General features: G+C 41.8%; 1 protein-coding gene across 6 annotated transcripts; it reads right to left on the reverse strand.

Moving 5' to 3' along the window:
- Positions 1-114: 114 nt before the first annotated feature.
- LOC6534609 (transcription factor AP-2-epsilon) lies at positions 115-27,661 on the reverse strand. 6 transcript variants are annotated; one of them, XM_015189696.3, is made up of 9 exons: positions 27,225-27,661; positions 27,103-27,150; positions 3,752-3,982; positions 3,515-3,700; positions 1,920-2,127; positions 1,006-1,195; positions 671-935; positions 385-552; positions 115-319 (listed from the first exon to the last, which is right to left on the reverse strand). In XM_015189696.3, the coding sequence occupies exons 2-9, from the start codon at positions 27,139-27,141 to the stop codon at positions 209-211; spliced, it is 1,398 nt and encodes a 465-aa protein (XP_015045182.1). In that variant the 5' UTR covers positions 27,142-27,150; positions 27,225-27,661; the 3' UTR covers positions 115-208. The 6 variants fall into 6 exon arrangements, with proteins under 6 accessions (XP_015045182.1, XP_015045180.1, XP_015045178.1 ...); XM_015189694.3 differs by having other exon boundaries at positions 3,515-3,682; positions 27,225-27,656; XM_015189692.3 differs by lacking the exons at positions 27,103-27,150; positions 27,225-27,661 and adding an exon at positions 14,342-14,835.
- Between the last annotated feature and the right edge of the window lie 331 nt (positions 27,662-27,992).

Raw genomic sequence — 27,992 nt, forward strand, 5'->3', positions numbered from 1 at the left:
TTAAATAAATTATACGTATTTAATATATTTGAATATTGTACATTCAAATTACAGTTATAGATATACAAAATGTCCAATAATTTACACTTAACTAAATAAATTAATTTACAGGAATTTTATAATTTTTATTGATGTTGTACCTAGTGTATGGAAAGTTAATCTTAAAGTACGGCTTGCTTCAATCTGTGGCAATATACAACATAGCCTATCATTTTTTTTCGTTGTCAATTTTACTTTTATCCAACGACGACGACACCATTCCTCCGCCGTTCGAAGGGTAGAGCTTTTCCAAGTAGTTTAATGACTCGTTTAAAAATGTCTGCAATAAGAGAGATAGCACCTATATGACCTGAAATTCCAAGAGCTTTTCAAGGGGATCCTTACCTGAAAAGCGTGCAGGACAGCCATAATTGCGGGCGATCCGAATCCGTGCGTTATCAGGGAGAAGTGAGTCAAGTGGCGCTGCATCGATGGCTCCAGCAAATGCTGTGATCTCGTGCCGAAGTGAGTCGTTCGATCTTGGCTCAAGATCTGCATAAGCTCTTTAGTAATCTGGATTTATTGAAGTATTTAAGAATTTAGAATTTAGAAATATCAACAGTGGAAAGACTAAGATATATTATAAATATTATGCAATGCATCTTTTTGTTCGCATTTCTGATGACCGTACCTGCTGGGAGTGAAGAATGAGCTCTTTTCGTCGGTACGAGTCCTGCGGCTCCGTTTGGTGGCGCACGATATACTCGGCCAGCTGCCTGGCGGGGAACTCGGTTTCGCACACGAAGTGAAAGTCCTTGGCCAGGTGCGTTGCCTCTCCCTCCACCAAGGATGTCAGTAGTGTCACGTTGGCCGCTTTCCGTCTGCCGGCCGGCAGGTTCAGGCCGATCTTCTCCAGCTTCTCCCTCAGCAGGCGCCCTCCGTTCTTGCTCTTGGCCCTGAAACGAACATCGAAATCGAAAAGGTTAGCTAACGACTCAACCAAGTGGGGATCCCATGTAAACCCACCTTCGGAGCACTCCGCCCAGCAGGGAGGCGTTCAAGCACTCGGGGGGCGACAGGCGACGCTGTACTTCGGCTATGGTGACCTTGTATTTCGAGGTGCTCGATAGGAGACTGAGGCGACCAGGAACTGCACAGAATACCTCGCTGGGCGAACCCGATCCAATGTTCCCGGCTTCTTTTCCGCTTTTCATGCCTGCAAATAAACGCAACACCGAAAATGAGTCTCCATGAGTATGTATGGTACACCATATTGTTCATATTGTACGGAAAATATATCATTATGGCTTTTGTTGTTATTGTTCCGACATTGCCAAGTGTGAAACCAGGACGTGGGGATCGTTTTACCCAAATCCTGCCAATTAGAAGGGCAAGATTGAGTTTCACAATTCACACAAACTCACTATTTTCAGGGGTAGTTGTTATGTTGTATTGTTATTCAGGCGTGTTCGAGGTTCCGCCTCGAACGCCCAATGGAGTGGAATGTGAATGTAACTTCCAAGTTCGTCATGAAAATGTTTATATTAATATGTTTTTGATAATATCTGAATATAAATACGGTGTATCAAAACATAGTTTACATTAATCGAATACAGCTATCTTAGTAGTTAACAATAAAATTATGTCAAGAATAAAACCAACGCCCTTATTGAATTTTCGATCTAATAAAATATGAGCATATGCCATAAAAGCTAAAATTTTATTTAATTCGAGTAGTTACCCTTTGGAAGTACTTGGAATACGACTACTCAGGATTAAAAGTGACTTCTCAAAGGGATGTTTTTGGTATGTAAAATATGAATGTCTATTACAACTAATCGTTAAGTTTGTGAGAATAAGAGCTTGTCGGCCCTCCAAATCCATTTCCTATGATAGTTATACTATAAAAATTTTAAGATATGCCTATTAGGGGCACTTACTCTTTATGAGTGGCAAGTCCGACATGAACGCCACGTTGTCGTCGAGGGCAGGAGCTTGGACATCATCGACGGCGTTTTGAAGTGCTTGGTGCAGCGCCAGGGACTCGTGCTCGTGACCAAGCCTCGATCCGTGGGCAGCTCCCGCCGATATTGCACTACCGTAATCACTCCTCCTATCCGTGTACGGAAATCCATGTGACAGTTGGGTCTGCAAAGGCTTTCAAGATTAATTTCGTGTTACAGGCAATGCTATCTGCTATCTACCAACTACAAAAGTGCCTCTATACTTATGATCCTTTTCGAGTGATAAAGTTTAAGTTTAGTTTAGGTTCCGTAAGCTTGTGTAATATCTGAAAAATGTACCCTGATAGAGTTAAAGCTTCCTTTTGCCTTCAGTATAATCTATGTCGGTGAGCACTGAGTACTTTTCAACTGAAAGTTCCCTCAAACAGCGCCTCAATTGAAGCGTAAACATAATTTTTGCAGCGCAGTGTTTTTAAGGGTATGAAGGCATGATGCCAATAATTGCGAGACTATTAATATATCGGGGCTTCGGCTAAGGGGTTGAAGTCGCCGCATAGCCAATCCGAGGTCCTTGCCGCTAATGTATGCAGACCGGCTGGCAAACTGGCTGGCACACAAACACTGGCAGCCTCTCGCCAGAGCCGCGTGTGTGTGAGAGTCCTTTGGGCGAACAGATGCGCACAGAGCCTGCGAGGATACGCCTTCTCGGGGCACAAGGCTGCGTTTCACTGCACCACTTGCCGGTGGAACGAGGGAACGAGAGAAAAGGGGGGAAGGGACTCCCTTCGGCGGACTAAGGCTGAGCTAGGAATTTCATCGTTGTTGGGAAGAGTTTCTTGCGAAATCCCAAGAACATTTTTCACATTTTCCGGAGTATGTTTTTTTAATGCACTCGAATGGAATCCGTTCCAAAATAACTTCGACAACTTTCACAGAACGGGCCAGCATCCACCCTCAAATGTTCCATGGCTTTCGAAGCCAAGAATGTAGCAAAATATGCAAGAATAATGTGGAGCAAGACGCAAATTCTTAAACGGATGAAAAGATTGAGTCCTGCCTTCTTGTTAGCAGATATTGTAATATGCCGGCAATCGCTGTACCAAGGCGGAAATGCTTAACTTAACTCATCTAAATGTCCAAGGAGTTTACATCGTACTTATATGTACTTATATTTATATATTCTATAAATATGTCATTTATGTTAATATGCACAAAATTATTTTGAACGATTTATAGTAAAAATATAATGGTGCTTTCCTTTTCAATTTTCTTACTATAGATAGCAGAACTATTTTTTTAATATTTCGCAAATAAAAATGTATGATATTCTTAAGTAAATATTTTTTGTCTTGTGATGAAACCTATTAATAAAACCTTTCACATTGATGTCCGTTACTCATAGAGTAAAAGTCTAGAAAGTTGAAATTAAGCACGCAAGTTTGTTGTAACCCATAAATCTCAAAAACTATTCCTATTCCCATAAGCCCAAAATCAGTTATAAAACAGGCAAATTACAATAAAAAATAAATGGGCAGATTATAAAAACAGAGTCCTTGCAGGACTCAACTTACAACATGTCCCTGCAGCTCAGCCTCTCTATGGGTCCTGTGGATCCCCAGTTGGTCCTGCGTGGACCTCAGTCCCGCCAGCTGGTTGTAGTGGTGCAGTGGGGCGTGGTGAAGCGAGGAGAGGGGCTGGCCATACGGATCCGTGCCCAAGTACTCGAGGGCTCCATGGTTCTGCAAGTAGCCGGATATCTAGATTGCGCTTGGGATCATCAGGGGCGCCGCGCGGTGCTGATAGCTTACCTGTTGCTGGGGGGGACTCTGGGTGGAGTGGTGGAAGGGGGGCGGGAAGTACGGCGGCTGGAAGTCGGACTGCAGCGACTGGTGGTGCATGGTGGCCGCCGATCCATGGGTGCTGCTGTGTCCACTGTGCCCCGTGGCCGGTCCGCTGCGTCCCGTGTGTCCGCCGGAATGCGTTGTGTACGCCGCACTGCCACTGGACAGCCCTAGACTCCCATGTCCACTTAGGCGTTCCTGGGGAAGACACGCACAATTGTAGGTAACTCGAATTGCACACACATTTCGTGAGGAAAATATACAGTTTATGGTTTTCAACACAAGTTCAGTGATCAAATGTTAAAATGTAACTAACTCTGATTAGAATAAATGGCGGGAAAAATCTTAAGTTTTCCAGATCAGCTTAGGCAATTGTCGAAAATGGAATGTATTTGTAATATACTATAACTGGGATCACTTTTAATGAAGCATATATGTACATAAAGTACTGGAGGTTCTCAAGAACCGTATATTCTACGGTCAAGACTGAGAGATAACAAGTTATTTCGGGGAAACGTGGATGGTCTTTGGCTATGGATCTCTATTTGGTATATGTGTCGGTTATACAGAAAAGTTTATGCCATGGTAAACAACAAAATTGTATGTAACTAATGAGAACACACTCAGACTAGTAAAACGTGGATACCATTTCGTGAAGGATTTCATTTTCTTAAGATAGCATATGTTTTGGTTGAAGATCAAATGCTTAGTAACACAATCCTTTGCGGTCGTGTTTCAGGCTGTTAAGGTAAGTTTCGTATATTGTTGAAAACAATTAACCATCGGTACACAATATTTGTAACACATTGGATATCTATTAGGCATTAATGCTTCATTCACTCTAAAACTTAAACAAACACCGAAAAGCAATATGAAGCCGGTAGTTTGAACGTGTCTTTCTGAATCTGCTTTTGGTAATAGTTTACATCAAATAAAAATAGCTTTAATGAGATTCAACATTCCAGTTGTCGGACATGAGAACCAATAAATTCACTGATATTTTTGAATGGATGATTAATTAGATATGAATAATATACATAGATCCACCAAAAACTTTAAGTTTGGTCTGTAATACTATGAAAATTAATTTAATTTTTTAATTGAATATCAAATCCGCAAGGCACACAATAGAGCGTTCAATAGTTTTGTAAAAATTTGTATTTAATTAGAAATCATTAAATTAACTATCTGGTCAGGTTCCACGGTAAACTCAAAATGCGATGTACATTATTGGACGCGATATAAAACATTTAAGAAATGTCCGAGGCACAGAAAGTCTTCTGAGATCATGTTTTTAACCGCCGCGAAATTCGACACACTGTCAATCAATTGTATCGTAATCCCAGCGAGATCCCGAGTCCAAAATATACCTGAACCTGAATTACAGCTGGCATATCCACATAGGCTAAAGTCATGTTATCATATTTAAGTCCGTCGAAACCTTATGCACACATATTGATGGGTTTTTCCGGCGATTTTGGGGCGCAAGTCGGTGTATTCCGGAACTATTTGGCTATATCGCGTCGGATCACAATCGCAAATCAAACGGGGCTCGTTCTGAAGACCGATTCGCGCTTCCTCGATTTTTTCGACTTTCCCGCACCGACGGCAGCATCAGCATCAGCAGTCTACGAGCGACGAACGCGAAATGAGAACTAGTCGCGCGCCAGTGTGCCAAAAAGGCGAAAAGGTTTTCAGCCGGCGACGGCGGCTTCGCTTCGCAGTCGCTACCGTTAGAGGTCGGATAGATGGATGGATGGATGGATAAATGGTGGGTCGGTCGGATGGTCGGATAGTCGGATGGTCGGTTGGTCGGAGCTGTGTGGCTATATAGAGAGATTACCGCCGATTTGAGATCTTTGTTGTGGGCGAAAGCACATTTAAATGTGTGTGCGGCATAAAGGACTCGCATAATGAGGTCGGAAGCTCGGCTTGCTGAATGGTATCACACAAGCCATTTGACATCCTGCCCAGTCGCGCGCCTTTGAATTGTCAGGACTCGCAGGATGCAGTGTCAATGGGAGATGCGCGCGATAAGGCCGAACCGGTGGGGTACACACATTAGGTATCCATAACTGCGGCTATTGATTCCCTGCATTTGCCACTGCGCGCCATTCCATAACAAATTTATACGACTGCCTTGCATTAGGCTGCTCTCATTTACCTGCTACTTAATTCAGCATTGTGTCCGGGGATTGCGGAAAAGAATGACAGTAATTTGACACAAAACGTTGAGGTTTTCACAAATCGAACATGTTTATTCGATTGTGCAAGACCAAGGCTCGCGGAGGATCGGCCTTCATTGTGGTCCAAATAAGGAACTCCTCCAAGTGGACCAAACATGGAAGGCCCTGCCCAAGCGCTCTACTTCCCCATCACATTTCGCATCGCCTTAATCAACTAATTCATATTGCTTACACATCCAAATCGCAGCTCCATTATTTAGTTCTGAGGAGTAGTTCTTAGTGGATGACCGAATAAAAGGTGATTCAATTCAGTTAGACATGCGGAGCTTTAACCGTTGGCTCGTGTTTAAACACCAGATTTGTTTCGAGCTAGGCAAGTGAAAATTCTTTTGTATCAGGGAGTTATTGTAAGTATTATCAAGTTAGGGGCTGTGTGTATTTTTTAAATTTCCAACTTATTGAAACTCCTAGACAACGCTTTTAGTTTAGGCGATAGATCCATGCATTTTATAGAAACTGCTTAGGTTACCCATATATATTATGTTCTAGGCAAAATGGAATACTGCATCACTTTAAAAATTTCAGATATTATCGATATATGATCATCCTATCTTAACAGCTCCCTAAAAACCAGTTTCTGCATTTCTTCAGTTTGTAATAACCATATTCGCGGAATGTCTGCCGCACTACTACATTTTTCCCATTAAATTATGGATCGCCAAGCGAATTGGTAAACTTAGTGAACAAAGTTTAGCCACATACGAGTGAGTATGAACCAATCTTGATAGTTGGGCCCAAACCCTTAGTTTGGTAGGGAGCATTCTTGCGAGTCTTTGGCTGGCTGGCTGGGCCAAGAACGTGGCAATTGCGGATCGGGCACGACTTTATTGTGGCTTAATAAATTAAAATAATTTTGATTGATTACTTTGGATTATCTTGTCATTTGCCAACATCAAATAGAATATTTAGGAACACAGGTAAACCGGTTCTCCTTTGTTTTGCGTGAATATTCGTCTATCGGCGGCTGGGTTCTCGGTGGTTTTCTTCTTCGAGCCCCGAAGATTTCGCGGATTTTACGCTGAAGAATCCAAGCTTGGCTCTAATCAAAGCCGAATCTGGGTATTAACTCTTCGATCAATTAAAACGGTATTTCTGGATGAAAACTAGTACTAGAGTAGGGCACCCCAAAATCCTCTAGCTCCTTTAAGTGCTCCCCACTTATGACCTATTTTATGATTCGCTCTTGGTTTGCTGACTTGTACTGAACTCTATGTTAGCTAATATTTGGTAGCCGCTAATACGCGGCTGACTGCTCATCCGTCTTCGGATATTCGCGGCTTATTCTCGGCTCTTGCCGTCACTCAATACCGTCAACAGAGTTGGCCCGCTCGGAATTCGTTGGTGTGGGTATGCGTGGCTTTTGGGCAATGCTTTTGACCCTTTGCCAGTTGGCAGAGTTCTTTATTCCGCTGCTATTTCTATTTATTTATTTATTTTGCCGTGGCGTTTTTTCTCCATTATTAATTGTGCGATTGGAAACTCTGGTTTTCAATCACATGAGTTTCAGAACTTTAGCCCATTGTCTGCCATTGCGAGACATGAATGTGCCGAAATTTCTGACTTACTCTGGTGGTCAATACTCCCATGGCGTAATTCAAGATAAAGATAAATAAATTATAAAGGTTCCAATGCTGCTCGGCGGCCAGAGACCATCTGGTTTTGGGGGCACAGGCAAAGGCACAGGCACGGGCACAGGTACAGGTAGACAGTTGGAAGCTGTTGAGCAGGTCGAAATAGTTTCACCTCAAGTGGGTTCTGTTCCAAACGACGGTCATACAAAACTCACAAAGCCTGGCTCGCAGATCTCGGCTCGCATATGTACGCACAATCCACACACACGCCGTGTATAAATGCGCACTTCACCCGATATTCTAATGAAACGTTATCCACTTGCGAGTGATCAATTGCCATTAAAAGAGTTTTGACTTCAGAACCAGGGTTCACTTTTCTAACTGGCCTATTACGACTCTCGGCCCCGTGGAGTGGATCCGTTTCCTAACGCTGGTTTTCGCATCCTACTACTACTACTACTTATACTACTACTATACTACTACTACTACTACTACTAATAATTATAATAACAACAATATTAAGAATAATACAAATAATAATATTAAAAAGATTATAAGGGTGAGGTTAAGATTCTAAAACATTTTTGAAAAGAGACCTGTACTTCGTGAGTTTTAAATCAAAGGCAAACTCTTAGAATCTTTAGTTTGACATAGCATTTTCCTCTTAATAAGTTCGGCAAAAAATTGCAATTGAATAACAATAATACTTAAAGGCATGTTTTCGAATTATCATTTCTCAGCAGGATTAGTTTTGTAATAAGTTTTTTATAATTTCTTTAGTTTTTTTTTTAGGTAACGTGGCCAACGTGATTTCCAAAGTATTTACATAATTCAATCGCACTCATTTATTAAGATAACAAATTAATGGTGTAGTATAGGAAGTTCGGCTTTTCGTTTGCGAACACTGTTAGTTCTAATCGACCGAACTTTTTTAATTTCATTGTTATACAAATTCCATATATTCTATTATATATTTAAATTTTATTTGTGCTATAATAATTGTTTTCCTTATAATTAATACTGTGTAAGCATTATAATTGGCAAGAGAAGAAATGCGTTTTAATAAAAATTGCACATTTCTTAGAGTTACCGCTACTTTGTTATTGTAAGTTACCCAAATATTTTTTTCAGAATGAACTGGGTTCGGCGCCATATAAAAATAATGGTGAATATATTTGCAGAAAAGGTTATTTCTCTTCAACTGGTTCAAAGAGGCATCCAGGTCCAGAAATTATAGTATTCATGGGCGTGTCTTGTTGAAATACATTGATTTCTGCTACTTTACATGCATTTTACACAGTCGTACAAGCAGTGGGCGGCATCTATGTTTGGATAACTGAACCAGCTAAGGTCACCACCCACCACCCATAGATGGCTCTATAGCCCAAGTAAAACAAGAACAAATTTGAATTGTAGTAATATTTTAAAATTAAGAAAAAACAAAACATTTTACAAAAGCGCACTCTGTATGAAGCCAACAGCCTAAATCGTAATAATTACATTACGTTTCAACGTTTACGTTTAATTCATTTAATCAACTACCAAGTATATGCAAAGTCATTTGGAATGCTTGTCGTTTGTATCTAAATTATGTGAGTTAAATTATGTAAGAACCGACCAAAAATATTCCGTAGCCTTGCATGTATGTTTGTTAAAAGACCAAGTGTGGTTGCAAGAAGCGCATAACCATTTGGAAATTCCAAAAACAAATGTCGGACTTACTTTATTGCCGATTGTATTAACGCAAACGCCTAAATTGCTAATGAAGATTCTAGGAAAATGAAAGCAAAACCAAAATATACGAGGAATATGATATATAAAAGTTAAATCCTGCTTTTTAATTCAACCATTAATGCAGCACGAAATGTAAAATCAAAATATTTGGTAAGTTATATTAAATATAATGTACATTTTCTCTGTACATAAATGAAAGTCTTTTTATTTCCTAACTCAATTTGATATCAGCTCTTTTTCAAAATGTGTTTCTAAATCCTTATGGGAAAAGCTTCACACTTTGTGAATCAAAATCAAAGCTCAAAGGAAATCCTCGCGCTTAAAATGAAATCTACTATTAAGAACACGATTATACGCTTTCGAATATATCTCTTTAAAGAAACAGCAATCAAAGTAAATCAAATTAAAAATCGAAAATGAGTGGTGAAAGAGTGCAGAGGCCCTCTTACTTTGAAAGTATTTGCAAATAATAATTAAATTAGCACGTGGCTTCCATAAGAGCAATCACGTCCGAATTCCTCGGCGATGACGTAATGACTCTGGATACTTATACAGTAGCAGTGGAGTGGACAGGAGTTGGCCTCGATCCCGGCATGCCGCTATTACTGAAATTGCCGGTCGAAATCATTTCGCCTGGCAGAAGAGTGCCCGCCCAAGAAAAGAACATGCCTGCTCGATTTTCGCATTTTTTCGGCCACTACCTGGTTGGGTCTGGTTGGGCCGCCAATTATATTGCGACATATAAAACAAGTAGGCCCTAACGTCTTATAAAACTCCTCACTTTCATCGTGTGGACCAGTCCATTTAATTACGCTGTCAAGTTGAATGATGGTGGGGTTCCAAGAAGGGGAGGAGGGAGATCCCTATGGATCCCTAAGAGATCTGGCCATATGGAGACATCGAGTGGCGTAAGGACCGCCCCACGGCCATAGAATAAGCCGAGTTCATGCGGGCATTGTCATAATATTGTCAGTAAATAAAGAATCCATTCTGATCAGTTTTGGGCACGAATTTACATACGGTCGGCACTGGCCATCCGCGAATCGGTGGTACAGTGGGCCCCCGAACCGCGCTGGTTTCCAATTAGATTACACACTCGTTCGACGTCCGGTGCTGTCATTTATTGAAACTGCGAGTTGAAACTGTCGGAAGAGCTATAAATTAAACGAACTTAAGAGGAAGCTTCGCTCCAAACGCTGCATATAATATTCATAACAACAATGGAAATGTTCAGCAGACGATAATCGATTTCTGCTTATTACGATTCTTGCAGGTACTCCTGCCCTCCTGCTCCTCCTGGATGCGCACGCGCTCCAATCCGCGGAGCTGAAGCTCGGCTGGCTCCTCATCCTCTTCCTCTGGCTCCAGCTACAGCTCCAGCTCCTTGGCCCCCAAATGCGCGAAGGAGCGGGCCCTTAATGAAGTAGTAAAACCCATTCATAAATGTATTAAACCTGCTGGGTATTTGCGGAGCCCGCTCGGCCAAAATCGAAATGCTGCGTCCGCTCTTCTAGCGTACAGATGACGAATAGAAGAACGACGAGTCGCGAGTGCCCACTTGACCATGCAGGTGCACTGCGAGAAAAGATCAGGGGTTACTGTATTTATTTATGTCAGAGTGCAATGCATAACGTGAGTCGCTGGACTTCTGGCATATAAACAGGATCACTGTTTACTGAACCCATAACTGAGTCCTACTGTTCCGATACAAAACTAAATTTACGTTGAGCTGCAACTTCACATATAACCATGCGATAGTTGTATATTTATATGTATTTTCTTTTAATACTATGTTACCCTATTATATATACATATTTAATATATCTGAGGCACAAGAAAGTTTCTTATATCTGTTTTAAGATAAGAACAGTTTTCCCTCATAGTAAGAACCCCAACCCCACTATTATTCTGTTTCTTTTTAGCTCTTCATAATGCAATGATTCTCCCTGTGTAGCATCTTCTGAGCTCGACCGAGCTAAGCTCTGCTCGTCCGTTTGCAATCTACGTCCAAAGGGCAGGCTTTCGATGCAGCAGCCTCGTGAGCCAACTGCAGGTATGGCCTCCCCATCCTCCATATTCAACCTCCAAGGAGGCAAGGGCAACGCATGTCGGCCAAGCGATGCTTTCGCTCTTGTCTTGGCTTTTGGCTTCGGACGAGGATGTGGAAGTGGATGTGGATGTGGTGCTTTGCACGGCTTGGTTTTGGTTTTGGTTTGCCACGAGCCTAACACACGCCGTTCACCTCGTCGAGGTTCCGACACTTGATTCTGCACTCTGGATTCTGCTGCGGATCTTGGCCACGTTATGAACATTTACATTTATCTTGCCAATCAATTTAGTTTTGTTTGGACTTTTTAATTTCCTCTCCGCAAATGAAATCAATTTTGATGCGTGCATATGCAATTCGAGTTTCCTCCGAGGATTCATCTGCACGTCTGTGGAAGCGGAAATGCCTTCCAGCGGATGCACAGGACTCGAAATTATCTCGCCCGCACTGGCGGACTAATAAATATGATATGCAAATATGCACACGGATCGCTCTTATACTGTGATCCAATCGAAATTGTTTCATTCATCTTATTGCAAGTTTCCACTAGTTCCATTCATGTAGATGTGCAATTCACTTTTTAATCAAGAGTATAAAATTGCATCTCGAAAGGAGTAAACATTTAATTGCACATTTATTTCTTCCTGTAATCCCTACACTCGTATAGCAGATAGTCCGAAGTTCTAAGCACAATTACCATACCAACGCATATTGTAAATTGGAACAATTATTCTAAATTATAAAGAAATTATTCAATAAATCATAAGGGAACCCATCAATCAGGGTTTGAGCCCGAACCTCTGGGATGAAACGGAGTTTGGGAGTTTGGCTAATAAATAAGCTGAATGCTTTTTGATATTTGGGGGCTGTGCATCGAGCATCGAGTGTGCTATGGGAACTTTTCTGCCAATCTGTATGGCATTCTTTTTTTAGTCGGCGATCGCACGCAAATTGACGATGCGTTGCGCTTCAATCTCATAAATTATTTTGGCAACGCATCACGCGAGTGTCCCAGTGGGATCTTACCTGATTTGGGAGCCTTCGGAGTGCCAGGGCCAGGACCAGTACCAGTACCAGTATCAGGACCAGGACAAGGGCCAGCCAAACCAAAGCTAATGCCAACACACTCGGCATGCCCACTTTGTTGGCGGGACTCGGATTTTTGTGGGCGATGACTTTTGGTCTACCTCTTCGCTGTGTTTTTGTTTTGATCTTTGGCCCTTGCCCCGCAAATTGCCCTATTTTTTTATCGGGCATCAAAAAAGTTCTTGGAAGCAGAAACACCATATAATTTCGCTAATTAAATGGGGGAGCGTGTACCCACGCATTTCCAGAATTCCTCTGCAGCCGCATTTGAATTTTGACCACTGACGTCTGATCACTCCCACCGCCGTCACTTTTTGCTCTCTGCCCCGAAATCGTGTCTGCACTAAGTGTATAGAACCTTTTTTACTTTCAGATATGTTTTCCCATAACGCACATATTTTAAACAGCTAAAATGCTTAATCTGGGGCTTTTACCGGACAATTTTTTACTGGTTGAATTTCTATAGAAGCTTTAACAGAAGTAACATATAAAGCACTTTCTTTCTTGGATTTAATTTCAAAGCTTAATCAATTTTAATAATATATGTACAAGAAATATGACTGTCAATATTTTATGATAAATTATTATCTGAAATTTATTAGTCTTTTGTAAGAATCCCCACTTTAAAATCTTTATGGAATTCATACGCATACACGTTTGCTAGCATTTTCAACATTGTCGTTGTTCCGACGGCTCGTTTTGCCGTCTTGAAGCCCTAACGATTACAAATTGGCTCTTTTTAAACAAAATAAACTAAAAAGTAGCATAGAAAATCAATAAATGGAGCCAACTTGTTTAGGGGCTAATATCTCAATGACATGTTAAGGTTTTATTTTAGTAGTTATAAACTTTAAGTCTAAACTTTAAGTTAGTAGACCAAATGGCTTTTTCACAGAAGTTGTAAATTTTGTAATAATCCGTTAAAATATTATTTATTGGATTTATTGGGTTTAAACGAATTTTAAAAATAGATCAGGCTAACTTCTATTGTTAAGTTTTGTTTTGTCGCTCTACGAATTTTAACCCAGTATTGCTTACAGTTAGGACTTTTCAGTCCAGAAACCTATAAGAATATTAAGAAACAAAATATTACCAGACAAACCTAATCTGAATATCGAATATGCACATTTTGTGTACATCGCATTTTTATCGGGAAGACAAATGAAATTAAATGACTCCTTTAACGTCTTAGTATCATAAGAACAACCATTTAAATTCATCCTGACTTTGTTAAAATTTGTAAATACACTTAGTTTTTACTGCATACACTGCAGTTTTTGGTCTTATTGTCTTAAGAAGTCAATTTAAATTGGAAAATTCATTTTCAAGGTTTAAGACCCCTAATAACAAAAGAATTGCATGCGCCTGTGATCGCAGTCTGCACTTTGGGCCCCACACCCTCTTGGGTTCTTGAGTGATCCCCTGAGTTTTGGAGTGGGCACAATCAGGTTGAAGTTTATGTACTTATTATTTCCAGAGCAGAGTGTGCCACACGGAGTCGCAGGAAAAGCCATTACTGTAAATTGGTCATTGATTTTGCTGCTAGAATGGTAATCACCCGGAATGGTAATCAGTTTGTGTGTGAATCACGGGCCCAGATCTCTGGGTCCGGATCGCTGGAGCGTAATTGGCCAATGGTGCTTGCGTGCCCGAAAGTGCCCAAAGAAATTTCAGTGTCAATCAAGCTCGTCGGCCCATGGGCACTCGATGGTTCAATATCTTTGAGTATTTTGAGTAGCTGACGGTAAAGCTGGGGTAAAGCTGTGCCGATGCACTCGGGGATTAGCCTGGGCAAATTTCGGCTGACAGACAATTTGGATAGATAGACGACTCTCCTCGGATTGAAGTATCCTGCAAAGGGCGCGCTGCTTACCATCATGAACTTCTGATCCTCGAACTGATGGTCGTTGGTGCGGTGTAGAATGTGCATGTTGATCCAAGTTAGACGACGATATCAACTAGTTGGATAGCATAGGGTTTCTTTTGAACACTTGGGCCAGTTGGGATGCAAAACAGGTACGATCACTAAGTATGTAAGTATTTATTGAAAATCGATATTTGGCACTGGTTAAGGCAACTGTGGGTGCTTGAGTTAGAGTTACGTATCCGCCGCTATCTATATACACTGCACACTCTCTAGTTGAAGGACAATAAACGTGAGTTAATTGTATTTGAATAATCTTTCAGTTCGGATCCACGATCGTCTCGGTGCGGAACGGAACGGAACGCAACGCAACGGAGCGGTTTCGGTACGGATTTGGTTCGGTTCGGATCGGTTCGGTTTGGTTTAGTTTGGTTAATTAAGCGAGGACCCGCAATCGAAATTCCGCCTTTGCGCAGCCACCAGACGTAGTTCTCGACTGAAGTTGGATTTTCTGGTTGGACGCAAAAACCTTCGGGGGATGTGCGATGTTGCCGCTGCTGCTGCTGCGGCGGCTGCTGCTGCTGCAGATGCTGCTGCCGCGGCGGCTGCTGCCGTTTTTTCTCGCATACAGCTGCGAAATACATAGGAAAAGTGCCCAAAGCCTATGCCCGTTCGCCGCGCGTCTGTATGGGTGCGAGGCGCACACAGATACGCCGGGCAAGCAGGTTTTCTGGCTTTCGGGCATCGAAGAGCGGCTCCCGAAGAGAGCCCGCCGCCCGAAGAGAGCACAGCCATTTATATTTCGGAAGCCACGCCCCGCCAGCGGACTACTAGACAATGGGCCGAGCCCGAAAACAGAAAACAGAAAACAGAAAACCGAAAACCCAGAGGCTGCGGCAGCGCAGCTCACGTACAGACGTACAAACACACGGATACAGCTACATGGCCAGATGCGGATGCTCGGCTCGCGAGATGCGAGCGATACGGATACATAGGGGTGGAATGGAATCGCATGCGAATGGCCGGGGTTGGCGACGCACCCGTGCCCCGAGGGTTGCTGGGTCTCTGGTCTCTGGGCCCGGGCTGCTACTGGGAAAACCCCGGCATTGGGCGCCCAAAACGCCAGTGGTACGTGCTCCGGGTTCTTTCTTCTCTCGGGGATTAAGCGACCCACCTATGTACCGACGCACTTATCGAACATTCGGGGGTTGCCATGTGAAATGTGGCCCGATTTACATATTCTACATAAAAATCTACCCATATGAGTGCGTGAGTGTGGGTCCGTGCTCGCCATAATCAAAACAAACTGAAAATAGCAGATTTTCATTTTTTCATTTTATGGCTATAGCATTTCAAACATTTGCGGTAAAGTTACCCAAGTTACCCAACAAATTCATTTAATTTTTGTAAACGATTAAACAAACTGAAAATCAAAGACAAGTCCCCTATTTAAAGAGAGGGAGTTTATAAATTCCCTTTTATGTAAATCACGGTAGTGATTAAGTGAGATTAAAGTACTCTTTAAAGTAAAAGGAGCTCTGTAGGAGCTCCTTTTTTGGTTGCCAATGTGCTTATAACAAGGGAACTTCTTATTTTTGTCTTGTAAAGATAGTTTTTAATCAAATACTTAGTGTGATTCCAAACAAAAAGAAAATAAACTCAGAGATAGTAGCACCAGTATTTCAAATCAAGTTAATGTCTTTGACTTTATTTTTATTTATTTGCACCTATAGATGCTATCCCAAATTAAAAACAAAGTAAACATTTTCTGCATTACATTAATTGTTCAATTTTATGTAAATTCTAATAAAATAAAAAGCAAATGGTTTAAAAGTTAAAAGTTAATGATAAAACAAAAATATAGTAAGTAATAGCAGTGATGAAAATAGGGAAATCGTTTTTTTACGATATTGATATATGTAGATATATGGCTTAAGGTATAGAAATATAGAAATTATTGAATATATCAATTCATTAATCGAACTCTTGAACATAGAAAAAATCAATTCCGAAATACTCCTGTCTAGTAGTTTTTCTGCTTAAAAAATAAATGGAACGCTGAATGGTCACTGGTTAACATTGTTTAAATCAAATTATGCCAGAAGAAAATTTATTTCCTAATCAACCTAAACCATCGCCATCATTTTTAAGAGCTCAATATATGTAATGTGTGTTAGATGCATGTAAAATCAACATGCATAGAATCAACATACTTGGTTAAAAGTGTGAAAAATGTGTTAAAATGGAGCTGATAAGATGCGTCTTAAGCACGGGGAATAATAGCTCTAGGAAGAAACTGCTGTTCTGTGTGAGTCACGAACATTTGAATTCGTTGTTCTATTAACTTCCCACAAAAGCTGAAAGTAAGCCTCAGAATCCTCGGGAGACATTTATTACATTTATTCGTGCTTTGTTTTCAGGTTACACAATTAGATCCGCAGGTAAACGGGACAAGGAGGATTAGCGGCTGTGGAAAATTGAATTACTCGCATTGCCCAACCCGAGCTCTGAATGTTTGTCCCCCAATTAAATTATGCCATTAGCTTTCTAAGTGACTCAAATGGATTCGGGCTCCTACCTTTAGTTGCCAGGGGAAGCAAAGTTCAAGCGAGAAAGAAGGAGCGAAACTCGCCGGAAAAGTATATCGGGCACGCAGTTATTAAATCCGAGTTTGTGGCAGGGCGAAATGAGATGTGAAACCGTGATCTCGCCGACTGCACATGCACATTATGTACGCGGAGCCACTCACGAAGCCACCTCGGAGGAGCTGGTATACCTGGGTAGTATATTTCGTGGAGTGGAGTGGAAGCGGCGATCAGGTGCATTATCCAATTGCGGCGGTGGAATGCCGGTCGACCCACCTCCATTTCAGCGATTTCATTGCGGCGGCACGACTTTTGATTGCGGCCACGACAAGAGATCGATCGATCGATCGATCGATCGATGATCGGTCCGCCATTTTCAGCTCCGATTCGGATGCCGAAGCAAAGCCAAAACCGATACCGATACTGATACTGATACTGATGCACTGCTCGCATTACCAATTAATTCCCAGTCCTCCCCGCAGCACCGGGCATAAATCGTGATGCACAGTGGTCCGTGCGCCCATGGTAAATGCACCCAAGTACACCTCTGTACAACTACCAACTACCAACTACCGACCCGCACACCTACACCATTGCAGCCACAATTACATCCCCATCCACATCCACATCCACATCCCAACCCATACCAGTGCACTACCGAAAATGGCAGCTTTCTTTGAGCCAGTCATAAGCTGGCTCTTAACTGAGGAGCTGGGGATCGCAACTGCCCAAGAGTCGAGGACTTGGCCTGAGCACCTCATTTAAGATGCGTCTTAAATGCGATCGCCGGGGGAAAACTCGTGAATGCCCCAGGAGTTGCATGACTACTGCCCAGACTTGTGGCTTCGTGGCACTTACTCCAACTTTAGGGGTCCAGGGACTGTGACCGCCAATCTGTGGCAACTCCTTTTAGCGGCAAGTCGCTCTTTTCGGTCCGCCTTGCCGGCCGCAGACAAGTGCATTCCATTCCACATGCAAATCACAATCAGCTCGGCGGGAGTGGTGATTTTCCAAAAATACTACATACAAGCGATGTGCAGCCAAAAATGTAATTAGAAAAGGTAAATTGTAGCACAGTAAAGGATGCGGAGAGGGATATGCTATTTTTGTTAGGCAATTTAATAATAATTGTTAAACCTAGTAGTGAGATATATACTCAAAAAAAATCTATTTAAAATCTTTTAGTCAATAAGATTTAATTTTATTACTTCATTTTCGAAAGATGAATTATCTCCTTTGAACTAAAATACTAAAAATTTCAGTAACTCAGTGATACCAACATAATTTATAGTTCATTACATTGATTTCTTAAATTAGATCTTTGTCTAAGGTATGAAATACTGCTATAGTACAATATGTTTTTCTATACAGTAGAGTACAATTGAGAGCTTTTCTTGTGGCTAAACCCACTAGATAAAAAACCATTTCTTCCTGCGATTTAAGCCAAATGCCAATACGTTTGTGAACATTAAATCGCCGACTCACAAGGTACATATCTAGTAACCAGAAAAACGTCTAATTAACGGACGAAAGAGCAGAAAGCCCTTAAATGGAACTATCCCTCAGAGCAAAAGGAATATGCACTTCTAGGGGTTATGGCTAATGCGACTGCATAGGCCTCATGGACTTCTTCTGGACTGGACTTGGGCGGGGGGTGCGGCGTATGCAAATGGAGCCCTTGTGATTGAGTGTTTGTATCTGCAACTACCTCGCCATAATTTTCCGCATTTACTTGAGTTCGGGTTCGGAGTAGAACGCATGTATATGTAGTACGTAGCCTTACTCGAATACTCGAGTGTGGTAATATTTTGAAACAGCCGCGGGCCATTTCGTTCATATTCGTTAAGTCCTCAGATGCAGGCAGATTCAAATTTCGGGGGAAGCCAAAAGCTGTGGCCCGCTTGCGATACACGAAAGCGAATCATCAGCGACATGGTCGTGGCCCATGGCCCATGGTCGCTTATTCGCTCCTTCGCTCATTCGCCAGTTCGTCCGTTCGCCAGGTCTTCCTCTTCCTCTGGCCGGTCTTTCAGCAGCAGCGCAGGCCCAGGAAAAGGCTCCTGCTCCGGCTCCTGCAATGTTGCACGACGCCAATAGCCGCGGGGAAGATAAGCGAGTGAGCCGCGCTCGTCGCAGTCCTGGGCTCCTCCAGCCTCCTGTCCTTTGCTGCTGCCCATCATTTGCCCCTGCCTGCACAGGGAAAAACTAAGGTTGAGTTCGACGAACCATAACTTAATGAGAGCATAATATATACCAACATATATGTTGACAGCCGCAACGCATTAATTTCTTATACTCATTCGAACTATCTTATCATAACCTGATAACATTGTGCTGATAAAATAGCTTAAGCTTGGGACAGGGCTCAGCTTTTTTTTTCAGTGTACCCCAGCTCCGACCGAGCTTCTCTGTGCGGCGGTGTGTGCGTTTTCAGATGCAGTTGCAGCAGGCGGATGGCGGATGGCGGATGTTTGCAGCATATTTCCTACGGCTGTGCTCATGTGCACCTTTAATCCGCTCTGTTTTTCGCAATTCGGCGTACGAGAGCGTACGAGATAGGCGATAGAGCGCGGAGCAGCAGGGCGGACCATTTAAATTCGAGGTCAAAGGAAACGCATTTGCAGCTGTGTTTACCCACCGTAGATTGCGATTGCGATTGCGTACATAAATTGCGAACATATCGCTCGCCTGCACACACTCGAGTAAAAGGATTATTCTAAGATAGTCCAAAGATCCAGATTCCGATGGTTCATTGATTACACATATCTATACCATTTCGTAGCATTCGCAAATTAAATGCAATACATTAAAACCCTTTACATATTTATAAAATAATGTAAGCAAATAAAATAAACGGGTTTTCAATATTCTGTCTAGCATTCTTGAACTCATAATGATAAATAATCAAAAAGTTCCAACTAGAAATAATAATAAACATCTATTTCGTATAATATGTACAACTGAAGAGGGAATAAAAATATAACAATAGATAGAACAATAGAGTATTGATTAAATTAGGCTTGTTAAACGACATACTTCATTTTTAGCCATACTCAAATGAAATATAAGTATAACGACCCTTGCCCGCTGCATGAATTATAATTATAATCCTATTTCCCCTATGCTATCTGGTTATCTCGGATGCGGTTAGGATGTGCGGACAGGAGTCCGAAGCCCGGCGCTCTCGCTCTTTTTCTGGTGCTCCTCCTCCTCCTACTCCTGGTGCTGCTCCTCGGAATAAGTGATTCCCTGGCTCCGTAACTCCATTCACGCGTCACGCACAAGAGGTCGTGAAATGGTCAGCGCCAGTTAATTAGGCAATAAAACATGAATGCCGAATTGCGTGCGGCGCCTTTTTTTAGCTTATAAAAACGGATTTCTATGTGAGAAAATTATCAGTGCGTTGGAGTCGAGCGAAATTGCCACTATTAAATCAAGCGAATCGCCAGAACCGAGTGGCATCGCATCAGCATCAGTGGCGCAGACTTTGAGATACTGAGATACTCAGATACCCAGGCATTCAGACACATATTCGCATCCAATTTGCGATAAATAACTGCGGAGACGGATTCTCGGTTCTGGATTGTGGGTTCTTGGTTGTGGGTTCTGGTTTCCAGACTCCGACTTCGAAAATTAAAAGCAAACATCCAAATAAGAGATGTAAGCATTTGGCCGAGTGCAAGTGGTTGTTAAGGATTATAAATTGGACTATAAAATCATTAAAGCGCTTAATAATGTTTAGCTGCCTTTAATTCCTCGCTCGTTTTTACGCTCCCAAAATGGTGTAATTATGCCATCGCGGTGATAAAACAAAACGAAATGAGTCCGATATCTGGGGCACAGTTCATACTGGTCATAGCTCGACCAAACATAATCTTAGTCCCAATGTGATTTGTTTTGCGATCCAATAGTGATTTTAAATTAATTATTTGAGAATGTGGTTGAAAGGAATCTTGCTACTGTATTTCATAAAGTACTTTGTCACAACAAACGCCTATAAGTCGAAAGTTGATTGGAATTCATGCAATGGTGGTAATAGATCAAAAACTTTTAAATACTACCATCCTGAATAAAAAAGGAAAATTCTTGTGATCCTAAACCATTCCGATACGTGTAAAAGATATATAGACTTAAACATTATCTATTATAAAGCCCCAACTCCGGAGTTTGATGTATATTTTGAGGTTACCTCGAAGTTTAAAGATACAGTTTTCACTAATTTGATACGGATCCGAGTATTAATCACTGTGAAAACCGCATATAAAAACGCACTGTTTTCCCTCAAAGCACGCCTATTTATTTGCATATACCTAACTATCTACATATGTATGTACCTCAACTCTTCCTAGGTATACGCACCTAAACATCTGCGATCTTCGGAGCAGGGACAACCGAGTGTGTAGCGCCTGCGGATGCGTTTCTGAATCTAGATGGGCTGGAAAGTGCGTAGAGGGCGAGATGGCGCGGAACGGTATCCGTTGGTGGATTGCCGTGTGGAGTCGGGAATTGGCCCGGTAGTAGGTGTCGCTGGCCCCGTGTGAGAATAACTAGTGGGCCACTCGCCCGGAGCTATCATTAAGGCTCTGCATTTTGCTTCATTTTTGCGCACACTCTTAAGTGATTCGCCAAGTGTAAAGTAGTTGGCGTAGTTGGAGGAGACGGCCAAGATTGCATTAAAAAGAAACATTTGAAGCATGCTGAGATGGCAATTCGTCTTATTATTTAACGCACTTCGCTTTCCCAAAACGAAAAGAAATCCGAAAATGCCTGTTCAGCACGAAAACGTGTTGATATGAGATATTTCAACATGTTCTAGAGCCAATACCATTCCAAAACCATGCCATAATTAAGCATGTTTGCTAATGACACGACCGCGATGTTCAGCAACAGTAGCGGAATCTCGTACAATTAACATAATTTGCCTTTCGGTGCTTTGAATATATTTGGGTGCAAAGGAACCCAGCTACAACAAAACGAGAGCCATTCTTCCAATATTGAGTGAAAACATTTATTTGCAGATGTGAATGCTTTAGAAGATACTGATGGCTATGGGTTTCTTAATAGGCTTCCCAAACTAGATACACGAAATTAAATATGCAGATACTGGGCTCCCTAGCAGCTGATCTCTAAAATTATGCCTCTGCTTATTCCTGGACTTCAATAAGTCGATCTGGCTCTTGCGGATGAAGATTTATAGCCGCTTTGTCCATCTCCATCATAAACAACTGGCTCTTCTCGCCCATATTTCTTTGTTTTATGGCGAAAGCCCGGCTCTCAATAGGTGCCAGTTCTGTCCCAGTCGGGGTATACTCGCATCTGGATCCTTGCAACCATGCATCCAGGCATTCAGGCATCCATGTGCATTTCTGGATCTCTGGATCTGCGGAGTTGCCATTGCTGCGCCGACCTGTCGTTGGCGATGACTTTATTCGAAAGTGCAGCGCGTGCCGACCCCCACTGACAAATTTGTTCTGGAGTCAAAACCAGCGCCGAGCACGCGTGAAACATGATATGCCGCCATTAATATAAATCACGTGATAAGTACAGTGCTGCGAGGACCCTGTCACGTATCTGCATTCGAACTGCGATTGCCTTCCCAGCGACACACACTCCATTGAAATGTATTAATTTATGTGCCCAAATGCGCTTAAAACGTGTGTGTAATTACCCTCGGTGGAACTGCAATGACTAATGATTTAAATAAATAAGAAGACCTCTGCAACCTCTGCAACCCACGGGCGGTATTATGTTTGATTGAGCAAGCACTCATAAATTAGAATTTACCTGAATATCTTTTTGCTGAAGCTAAACATCGTAAAACTGTTAGTTATAAACACCATGATGCTTAGAACAACTTACTTGGTAACTTTAGCTTGGTAACATCTTTTAAATAAAAACAAATGTTGAAGATTATAAAATTCCAGTTAGGTTAACTATATCTAAACTATTTGTGTTGCACTTTCAACTTATAATTAATTTTATATAAGCTATAAAATCCTTTCTTTATCAATCGGATGTGTTGAACTAAACAAGAGACATCGCAAATGCGATTTCCTCGAATATCAGATACCTATCTGGTACTTATCATAGATACAATCGGTAAAACTTTAAAAATCGTTGACACATTGTTAAAGTAACTTTTAAAAACAAAACCAACAATTTTTTTGCATTTTTTGTGCTTGTCAGCTTTTGGTGGCTTTAAAGCTTCAGTTCAAACTTCTGTAGAATCTTTCCAGCTGCTATCTACTTTTGTACGGATATAAAATAACCTTTTACTCTACGAGTAACAGGTATAAAAAGGAATCTCCTGTGATACATCCGCAGATAGTTACCTGAAATCGATACCCCCAATATAACGTGTTGATATCAACAAAAGGTAAATAAAGTATCAAATGGGAAACTTGCTGACAAAAGACTCTCGCGGATCGTGGCCCTGTTTTTTTACCAACTTAATTAAAATGACGGCTCTCGGGGCACGTGGCCCACCCTCGTAATGTATATCCGCCGTGTTTGTAGTTTGTTTGCCGTATAATTTTCCGACAAGCCTTCTCGGCCTCTTGAGCCCCCAGCCATCGATTCCGCTCCTCACTCGGCGTTGTGGGCTTCCATCAAGGAGCACTCAGGTGTGCGCATCCTGCGAGGCAACAAACACGGCCGCACGGCCCCAGAAAAAACATATGCGTGTCGCCGCAGCGCCGCTCGATGCCACTCGCACTACTTGGCTTTTCACTTTTTAGCTTGAAGTGCTCGTCCGCCCCTCCGCCCGGCCCAATTTCTCACTGGGAAGGGAATGTGGTCGGGAGAGGGGAGATTATCCCAGGGACACTGAGAAAAAAACAAGTTCCCCAGTTTAAATTCGCTAGAAGTGGCTATACCATCCTATACCACACCTCTATTACAATACTGTCATTACAAAGGGATCTAATAATTTCTGATAAAATTTGTGTTAAATATTTTAAGTGAGGTAAGCATCTATACTCATTATATATACGCATAATATTCACACAAAATTCATCTCCCAGTGTACACAGCATCTCTTCAAAAGGCGGGGGTGCATTTTAGTGGGCAAATGGGATGATATGCCTCGAAGTGTTGTTTGGTGCAGTGGGACAGGCAGTGTTTCCTCATGTATTAAATGGCATAAATATGGTCACGTGCCATTATTCTGGACGAACTCTTGGCTCCTTGGCCAGGATGCAACTCGAAGCCGATTCCCAAGCCGCAAACGGGCGAGGTATTAACATATCGAATTATTAGCCTACCCAGAACATTGGATAATGTGGATAAGGATGTCGTGGCGCTATTCCGTAATTATCTCGCAAATCCCTTTATGCATATAATTGGCATTTAACTACAATGGACTCTGTGGGCAACGTCTGCGCTGGTAATGCCATTACTTCCGCTAGATTATACAAATTCTGTTGTTTTACAAATTTTTATCTCAGCGTTGAGGCGGCAAGCATGAGAATGCCAAGCTGAGTTTCACTGAAAATTAGATGCAAAGGGGTCGATACTCCATCCTAAGGTTAGTGTTATAGATAAGCATATGCTCTTTTCAAAAAAAACACCGAGTCGGAGTAATCCCATTCGTCCTGCATACAGAACATGAATGGAAGCGGCACTCTATGCACAACATTGCTCATTTGTATGAAAGGCCTTTCCATAATGTAAAATATTTTTCAAACCTGCAAAGCCCAAGTCCCATCAATAACTGTTAAGCCTTTATTTAGCTCAGAATCAAGACTATTTCGAAATTTCGTTGATTGCTTTTGCCAACTTGGTATGTTACATCAAAGACATAACAATAATGTCGTTGGTTACATATACACAATATCCACAATATACTTCTTTATATAAAACAAGACCATCAGATACGCGTTACTCATCTAGTGGAAGTACGCGGGAGAAATTTTAAGATTTTGTTGGTATATCGGTAAAAATTGATAATTTTAAAGGTGTGGGCGTGACAGTTGCGCGCAGTTTGTGGGTGCTAGAGTGTGGGTTCCAATCTTTTAAAGCCAAGCGTCTGCGTCACTATAGTCTTATGTTCTTCTAGCTTTTATAGTTTCCTACATCACACGGATATACGGATACCCAAATATACGGACACCGATATACGGACACACAGATATACGGACACACAGATATACGGATCTACTTGACGTGTGATCCTGATGAGAATGATATATGTAAGCTTTATAAGTTCGGAAAGGCTTCCTCCTACCTACCAATTTTTTTACTAGCATATTTGCATCTACCTTCTTAAGTGATGTTGATACTAATTAATAATATATACATTTATAAATACGATCGGTGATTTCTTGCGCCAGAGAACATAAATAAATCCTCTTCTTCAATTTCTGTGGTAAATTCATATTAAATTTTGATTACACCCCTTTTCGGAATGCAAAACGCACATCTTCTCCTCAATTCAAACAGAACACTTCAACGTTCTTTCTTGCTAAAACAATTTGTTTATCATACAACTGAGATAGCCACGGGATATGAAAGTAAAATTGTCACGTTTTGATTTTCTCTCATTAGGATAAATTCAAAACTGAGGGATGAAATCCATTACAATCTGAGATATGGAATCGCCTTCTTAAAATGATTATTTGACTGAGCTTTAAATATTACAAATATTATACATAAAAGTAGAATGCATATCGAAACAAGAATGATCACTTGCAGTATTTTCTGCAACCATTCAATAACTTGTGTGTTTTGAGGAGTGGTTTCAAAAATGTAAAGTGTAGACTTATATAACCCACTTATGTATATTATAAGGTAAAAATAGCAAACAGCGCCTTCTTGCCAGTTTTGTGGTGTCATGTCCCATTACTGGCATTGCCAACTCTTTTTAGGGGCACAATTGGTTTAGCGTATTTACATGTTAGGCGGTTATTTGACGGTGCTTGATTAATTTTTGCAGAAACGACGAGCGGCTTATTCAGGACCGACCCACCGCACTCATAAAGTAATCAGGTCCACCAACTGTCGGGGATTTGTCACCCCCATTAAAGAGCGTTTGATGTATTATTCGGTTCATTTGGTCGACAGGTCTGCGCAAACAGTCGCTGCCATTTGAGTCGCGCCACCGCTGCCAGCAACAACATCAGTCGCCCACCACAAAAAGGACCTGGCTGCCGGTGACAGGGACTAAGTCGTCCTGCAAACAGAACTACTCCCTCAAACAGGATCAGATCAGACATACACGACCACTGGCCGGCGGAGCACACGACCCGCCGCCCCAGCCTGGAATTCAATTTGTGGCAAGCGGAACTTGTCAAAGGATATTGGGAAAGTGTAAATATGCGCGGCCTTCGATGCCCATGCCACATCAAACAACCTAACCTATATGTTCACGTCATAAATTAACATTCTTATTATATGGATTTTATTAAAAAAAATGAGCAACCCACACGTTACAGAGTTTACTACTTTAGTTACTACTTTAAATTTCTCCAAACAGAAATTTAAAAAACCAAGATGATAGTTCCAATTTTAACTTTATTTTCTTATAGCACTCAGCTCAACGTTATGCTAAAAAGGAAAAAACGTCGCACTTTTCGGCGTAAATCGATAAAGTTTTCATTACAAATTTAGATTTGGCAGATTCAAATTTACCATGTATGATTCAATTGTCTGCTGCCTGAGCTATGAAGTTCCATTTCGAGTAATAATATTATTTCGGCTTACCAAGCAGCGAAATTAACAAATTCATCCCCTTTTCAGAAAAGCAGTTACTGTATATAGAAGAGCCATATTTTACAGCATCCAACCACTTTTTATCTTGGTTAAATAATCTGTTCTTGAAAACATTTCAGTTTAGAAATGGGATTCAGAACTCTATCAAATTATGATGTAATACCAAAAGGTATGAAAGTAATAATTGTTTGAGAACATTAACATTACCGAGTCAAAATATTCCGTTATTAATCTAAAATGTTTTCTTTTTTAAGATATAAAAGAAATAAACGATTTTTAAATACTGGTTACTTATACTTAAAGTTAAATTTGCACTGGTAGACTCTTTTATAAAAACCGTACTAAATTCGAGTAAACTTTTTATTTGTCACAAACTCGACCTGATTTTGTAATCGGAATATGTCGCAGCAGATAGGCCCAGCCTACTTAATGGTAACACAAATTATATTAACTCGTGGAGGAGCAATGGAGACATACCTGCCAGGCACTTGCGTCCAAGGTAGCCAGAAATGACATATCCAACTCCTACGGAAATAGACGAAAAGTTGGTTAAAGCAATTTGCCAATTTGGACCCAGTGGCAGCTGTTGTCCGACCGACCTTCCGTCGGAAGTTGTTTGTAAAATCCAGAATGATGACAGCTTTCGCAGTTGGCCACCGAGTGCAAATTTATGTTAATCGACCTAGGATGTCTCCGCGCGGGGATGAAGATACTCGGAGTGGAAATGGAGCCCGAACTTTACTTTAAGCGGACTGGCACTCGTAGTGGGGAATCACGTGCGGATGCCGGCGGAACTTGAGACCCAAACACGGTTATTTAGTTACGGGGTAACTCGGTAAAGGAACACGGCCTGAACTTGGACTTGACATCCGCCCAGTGAATTTCCGCTCCGGTTTCCTGCACTCGCACTTGTGCCAGAGGTTCCAGCTGCGGATCGGCACTGGAGGAGCTGCAGTAGCGCCGTCGTCGTCGTCTGAGCCAACTTCCGTATCTCCTTTGTGGTTTTCGGCCAAAGGATTCCCCAGCCCCAGCCCAGCATACACTCCGCTCCGCTCCGCTCAGTTCCGTGCGACCGAAGACCCAGCCGTTGGCTATGTACTGTTCCACCCGGGGGTGTATGCATGCAGCTTCTGTTGGTCATGTGCCACCCAGATCCCGGCTCCAGCTTCACCTCCCATCCCCATTCTCAGTCGCAGTCCCAGCCCCCCGAAAGTCCTGCCAAGATAGTGCGCAGCCATGGCTGTATGTGGTCCTTCTGCCTCATCCCTCATCCCTCCTCCCTCCGTCACAATTCCACATACAGCTTCTGTACATGGACGGATACGGATACGTATGTACGGACTCGTGGGCACCTGTACATACGCACT

Source organism: Drosophila yakuba, chromosome 3L, assembly GCF_016746365.2.
Source record: "Drosophila yakuba strain Tai18E2 chromosome 3L, Prin_Dyak_Tai18E2_2.1, whole genome shotgun sequence".
Classification (NCBI taxonomy): domain Eukaryota; kingdom Metazoa; phylum Arthropoda; class Insecta; order Diptera; family Drosophilidae; genus Drosophila; species Drosophila yakuba.